The following is a 6,429-nucleotide window of genomic DNA, read 5'->3' on the forward strand; positions in this document are numbered from 1 at the left end:
TAGGTGACGCCCATTTGTTGCTTAAATGTTTAAGCCTTGGGATCTTGATGGCTCCTGTCAGACTGAGGCCTGCCAGTGATGGGCGTTCCGAGGACCAAGGTACTTATGTCAGCCTGGTAATATTATGCGATTAGTACGTAAGGCTAGACTTTGAAAATCTTGCAAGTTGCCAGCCGCTGCAGCTTGTAAGTTTGTAACCAGAATTACAATCTGTATTGAACCCTCCGAGTCCGAGTTACGGTCGCCTCTTCATCCTCATCCTCATGCTTCACCTTTCCTTGTCCGTTGCTCTGTCTTGGCACACAACTTGAACATTGCCATCGGATACTAGGCTAGTGCCAGCAATCCATACGGGCACCACGCACTCGTTGCTAATAGGTTTTATTTGGCAGTCGCAGTCTTCTATGACTCGTGTCCGAGTCATTGATCATCGCCTCTAATTTTTCTCCAGCGTACTTGGGACATACTTCTGATCATTTTCTGATCAGTGAAATCTGGATCACGAATGTACGTATCACGTTGATCGTTTTTCCGTAATTCGGCGAGTGAAAAATGATTGTGCTTCCTAGGTCTCTGTAAAGCCTCAGGATTACCCGCATCAAGTTGGGATGCAACCAGACGTGTACTTGTGCACACACAACTGTCACGCATATAGGCATTCTGATCGGTGCCACATCAATAACTTCTATGATCTCTTCCGTGCTCAGCCCATGTATATCACACCGCTGATCTACGCAGCTTCTGACGAGTCATAGATTTAATGAATCTACTCACCCTTGAAAACGACCAATTATGTGGCGCGATCCCAGAGTGGATGCTGACAAGAGATCCTGCGGAGTTGAACGCGCTGACTGGCAGGGAAATCAAAACGCCTGGAGATCAACTTGGGATATGAGTAGACCCTTCCCAAGATAAAGAACGCGCTTACCGTGAGTTCAAAACAAACCAAGGGTGCTTGGATGGGGTATCCGAAAGAAGACTGACTGCGAACCAGAAGCATGATATAGGGCCGATAGAATCAGATATCAAACCAACAAAGCGACGGATAAGGCCGAGCCTTGCACCCTTGAAGTAGTGCTGCACTAGGGGATAGGGGGGGGGGGGCAGAAATGATGAAGGCGGAGACAACTAGTCGATGTGTCCCCGGCGAAGTCCCCAAGTGGTGGGAACACTTTCAAATAGGTGGGGACCAGTATCCTGATATTGTCTATGAGGCAGGTTGATCCGACTACCGGTCAGAGTGGCTTTCAAGCGCGCCGGGTGCTAATATGTGGACTGTAAAACTGATCACCTAGTCGCGACTCATGACTCGCCAAATTGTGTGTGAATTTCTACCTACTAAATCGAGTTTCCTCCTGCAAGAGGGGACATAGGGATGTTTCGCATTGCGCTCATTAGCAGTCTCATCTAAATCCTCCGACTTTCAAATTGTCACTTTAGCAAGCCTCCTGCCGCTTCTACGGATCACGGACCACCACCCATTCAGCGGTCTCTCGTTCTGTCTTGCAAACGATACAGGCGAGGCGGACGCTAACGGTCTAGTGGAAGAGGGCGACGGGTGCTGATGTAGTTACAGTTCATCCCACGCGCAGAGGTGGTACATCCTGGAGAGCCGGATCAGATACTTAACAGCTTTTGCAGTGATCAAGGTCTTTTGCAAATTGTGATATCCCGGATCAGCGCTCAGCTGGTGTTTTTTTCCAAAGGTGGTGATCAATGATTAATGATCGCCATCTTGAACCTCAAGGCCTAGCGCCACATTACTTGATGGCAGGATGTCGAGTTTTCTACAGCTCCGTATGTACTCTCCGTTTTTTGTGGCACTTCTATCCCACTGGGCGCTCGTTTGTTTGTTGGATGTCGATGCTCACGCCCCTGCATGGCACCCACTCAGCTTTTGATTGAATGATAAGAACTACAGCTTTCAAACTTCATTGTTGCCTCCCATTTTTTTTCAGATATAAGACTTGAAGCTGACTTCCGTCCACTGTATATCACTTCTTTCGACCAATATTTAGGTACCACTCCAGGCGAGATGGCACAGCCGGTCGTGCCCGGAGATATTGTGATGTACAAACCATTCGCATCTACTTGGCGATTTCCTCAGGTTCCTGGACGGGGAATCCGGCACAGAAGAAACGTCCATGCGCTGTGTGATCTACGTCGATCAGCGCACCACTATACCCATAGTAGCTCCATTGTGCGGAGCAGTGTATATGAATGCAGGTTGGCAAAGACGCTACCAGGTGCACCGCTTGCTTCGGAGATAACATTGATGAGTATTTACGGCTTAACCTCTTCTTGACCAATTATAGATGGTCGTGGATTGGTGGCACCCCGTACTATTCGCCAATACTGGCGTTCCCGTGCCTGCAGATGGTGCTAGTATCCAACGTCAGCCGATTATCATCACCCATAACCCCTTGTATACAAAGCCGCCATTCATACCGCACTTCAAGCCAAGCTATATATGGGCTGGAGATCCGGTGAATGGGTAGCACATCAAATGTTGCAGGAATTAGAATCAGCGGGTGGATACGTGCGAGTTGATGCCGCACAACTCAACCAGCTGTTGGCGTGGCGGGATTACTGTACGTTGTTTCGCCTTTTTTATGGTCGCCAGCTAACGAATTTTTAGGGTATTACTGGAATCGTCCTCCTGCATAAAGTAATAGGCTCGAAGTCAGCCATGGTAGACTATGGCCAATGCCTTAGACCTTTGATTACTGGAAAAAATAGGGAAGATGTAACACCTTCGGAATCCCAAGGGTTCTATAATTATTTCACTTATGCATCAACAAGATAAATGGTTTCCACTCGTCCGTCCCATCTCATGATGTTCCAACGAGTGATAAGTCCCGACTGGACTTGGCGTTCATGAAACCGCAGATGTACAAATTGGGGATGCTCTCAGATTAAACAACCGCATCTGATAGGACCATCTTCTACACAGGAAAACACTCTATATCTAGCTGAAGAGCACGCAGGTCGTTACGGGGCAAAGGTCCTACCTTCTCCAGCGTCTCCGCATGATACAAGTTGAGCCACTCCTTTGCCTGCGCGGTCAAATCTGAGAAATCAATCAGCTTCGTTTGGATAGGACACTACTACTTCAGCGTTAGCTTATCGAGATGCAATCCCTCTCATCCGAAGGCGCTCACCGTCGTTACATGTTCAAAACAAAGGTATCCATTCCGAAAGTTATTGGAGCCTCTCGAATGATAACAACGCTTTCAGTGCGGATCCCGTAGCGGGCCGTGCTTTATAACCCCTGTGAGCCCCGGTGGCGTGCTTTTCTGTGGCACTTCTATTCATCCACTGTGTGTTTTTTGATAGCACTGTCCGACATAGGGTATTTTACCCCAATGGGGATTTTAAAACATGATGTGGGTCCCGACTCCTCAGCGCTGACAGCTGATGACAACTGGGTGATGACCGATCTGGCAGTTGCTGACCGCCGCCCAAGGAAGTGATACTTATGAGGCGCTTACTTCCTGCCAATCAACGATGTACGATAACGCAAATGAAGATTCAATGTGGGCGTTGCATGGCAGTGGACATCTATTGCGGCTGTGATAGGCCATGATTTATAACCCCCAGGCTGTGAGCCCCAGTTGCGTGCTGTTAGCCAGGAAAATATTCATAGAACCTAACGTTCGAAGTATTTGTTTTGCCCCACCACCACCGAGTCACAGCAGAGGCGAACAACTATCTTCATTTCATTTGGTCTGTCTACAGGAGAGTCACAGCACAGTCACAGCATAACCCTTGTTGGTGAGCGAAAAATCATTTGCACTAGCGATAATATAGCATCCTCACTGCAGGCATTTAGTTCCAGTGCATAAAAGTTGGAAGATATTCGCAGTTTGTCATTCCCAATGATGCGAGAACTCGTCAAAAGTTATGAAGTATGGAACTCTACAACTGAAAAGCTGGACCATATTGTCATTGTATGGAAGGAAAATGATAATTATTATCAATCCGAGCATTGGGCAACGACCGAACCATTCAACCTCGACAGTCTTTCTACCTTCAAGTCCATCCCCATTCCCATGCATTTTCAAGGGCCGTTGGCATCCATCTTTAACCGAATCACCTCCTGTACCTCCCACAGGCTCTTTTCTAAAGCGCCCGTGCATACTCCTGCCTGATGACTACGACTCAGACGAGCCAGAAAAGCCAGGTGTGTGGACACCTGGAGACTATCTGGTCAAGGAGGCCAAAGTCTACGAAATCCTTAAGCAGCACCCTCACCCTAATATCTCTACTATGGATGCGTCCGTGATGTTGATCACATCACTGCCATATGTTTGAAACGATATGGACGCACACTTATGTATGCAGTTTGGGAAAGTGATCCCACCCTGAACCATGCCGCGATTCTTGACGGTGTTTCGAAAGGGCTCACTTTTCTGCATGAGACGCTCGGTCTTGTGCACAATGACATCAACCCCGCTAATATCGCGCTCGATGACGCGGGAGATCCTGTGATAATCGATTTCGACTCTTGCATACCGATTGGGGAGGCGATAGGGTTGTCTAGCAAAGCGGGAACACCTGGATGGACAATGGAGCCGATGCCGACCATCGCTCTTCCAGAAAATGATATTTATGGCCTGGAACAGATTGGCGAATTCATGAAGGGAAAGCGTTCATAGATGTGAGTATTTGCATTATTTTCTGCAGTTCTATTCATGACCGTGTCTGCATTCTTTTCTTTTAGATTGCGCCAATCATTCAGGAAAATCTGAAAGGTGGGATATGACTAGAATGCTGCGATGTGGTTCGGCGTTTGCGCAACGAAGGTCAGGAAGGTATATCTGCTGTAGCGAGAAGCGAGATTAGTACATTTACTTATAAATTGATATGATTGAGAATTTCAGCGCGGTACTGCTCAAGATATGCGTCAGTTATTCATCCAATTCATGCATCATCCTAGACTACGTTGTCTTCATCCCCAATTCTCGGACATGCTCGTTGCAAGTCCAGTGCTTCAAGTTTTCAGCTAACAGTGAGCACATGCAGTCATATAGTTCAGAATAACAAGAATCAACTACGGGGATTACATTGTCATCGATGGTCTTATAGAGGAAAGAATACTTCGTGATTATCTTACAGAGCTTCATGATGCGGAAGACGCCGCGATATCAGTGAATCACTCACTCAAATTGGGAGGGGAGATGGAACACAATGAAAAAGTGATACACCGTAGTCTTGACAACTTTGACAACTGAACTAGAGCTGGCTTCAAGAACAGCTTTGAAATGTGTGAGGGCTTGCTTGGTCTGCTCCTCGATACCACCTGCATTGTGGAAGGTACGAGGTGGACACAACCCGAAACAAACACGAATTCGCCAGCTTTGATGGCTTGGGAATATGATAGGGCCCAATGGCTGAGGGCGCGTTGGCTGTCGAAACGGATGTAATCGTAGACATTGTTACTGTGTTCTGACAAGGAGTGTAAAAGCGGGGTATTGCGGGGACGAAGAGTGGGTGTCTTACAACAGGAATGCAGGTATGTAATTTACGAGATGGACAGGATATATGCTTTCGATGCAGCAACCTACAGGATCAGTAACACTGTCAAGTTCGTCGTGCTAGATGATTATGTGCCATGAAGGAGGACGCTGAAGAGATGCTGGCCTTGAATGAGACGACAGTGCTAGTGTTGGATATGAAGGATACGGTGAGTGTGATTTGCATTATGTATCTGATGATTCTGATCAACGCGCAGACTATGACAAAAATTGAATGTCTTTAAAGTTCGACATCGAAAGGACATGTTTAGTGAGGTGTGGACAACAGAAGAGGAACATGCAGAATATGCTACCCTTTTCCCTTCTTTCGAAATCATTGAAGATCCCGATGCAGTTTTGATGTAGATGGACAATAAGCGACTTTTTTTTTGCTTAAATAGATGTTGGTACCTATTCCATGAAATGATGATATTTGGTTGATAGTTACTTGAGTATCAGAGGGTGCTCCCTTCTGTGTCGAAAACCAGCCTCTCCAAGCAACATTTTGACCGCGTCAAGAATTCCATGAAGGATTCATGCGGCCACGGCCCTGGCTAACTCCAAGCGTGCGAAAACTTGGGGAGTGTCATAACCTGGAATAGGCCAGGATCTCCGGTCAAGTTCGAATTACGGTCCAAGATAGTGCCAGGATTGAAGGTTGGTGTGCGTGACTGGTTCTGCAGTCTGGTTCAGGTTAAATAATCCAGTCATCTTCAGTGAAGAGAGATTAGGACATAGATGAGTATGCGGGTGTCCGAGTGTCGTCCATCTACGCTGATCTCGAGATTTGTGAGACGGTCCCATCCGGAATCAGCGAAGGAATCTAATTGCCGGCGGGTTGAACCACCGTTCCTCATGTTAATCGTGCGCGATTAACCGGTAATTTGAGAGAGAGGGGTTGATAGCTCGTGCG

The 6,429-nt window shown here is 47.2% G+C and overlaps 1 protein-coding gene across 1 annotated transcript; it reads left to right on the plus strand.

Annotated features, from left to right (window-relative positions):
* The first annotated feature begins 3,638 nt into the window (after positions 1-3,638).
* On the plus strand, positions 3,639-4,880 carry DFJ58DRAFT_807727 (uncharacterized protein). The gene is made up of 5 exons (XM_041391254.1): positions 3,639-3,774; positions 3,833-3,950; positions 4,066-4,277; positions 4,355-4,660; positions 4,724-4,880. The coding sequence occupies exons 2-4, from the start codon at positions 3,879-3,881 to the stop codon at positions 4,656-4,658; spliced, it is 588 nt and encodes a 195-aa protein (XP_041239659.1). The 5' UTR covers positions 3,639-3,774; positions 3,833-3,878; the 3' UTR covers positions 4,659-4,660; positions 4,724-4,880.
* Positions 4,881-6,429: the final 1,549 nt, after the last annotated feature.

Source organism: Suillus subalutaceus, assembly GCF_016647625.1.
Source record: "Suillus subalutaceus strain FC151 chromosome Unknown DFJ58scaffold_122, whole genome shotgun sequence".
Taxonomy (NCBI): Eukaryota; Fungi; Basidiomycota; class Agaricomycetes; order Boletales; family Suillaceae; genus Suillus; species Suillus subalutaceus.

Coding starts and splice junctions, on each gene's coding strand:
- DFJ58DRAFT_807727 (XM_041391254.1), top strand. CDS start 3,879: ATGATGCGAGAACTCGTCAAAAGTTATGAAGTATGGAACTCTACAACT. Junction 3,951..4,065: donor AGCTGGACCATATTGTCATT/GTATGGAAGGAA, acceptor TGCATTTTCAAG/GGCCGTTGGCATCCATCTTT. Junction 4,278..4,354: donor AATATCTCTACTATGGATGC/GTCCGTGATGTT, acceptor AGTTTGGGAAAG/TGATCCCACCCTGAACCATG.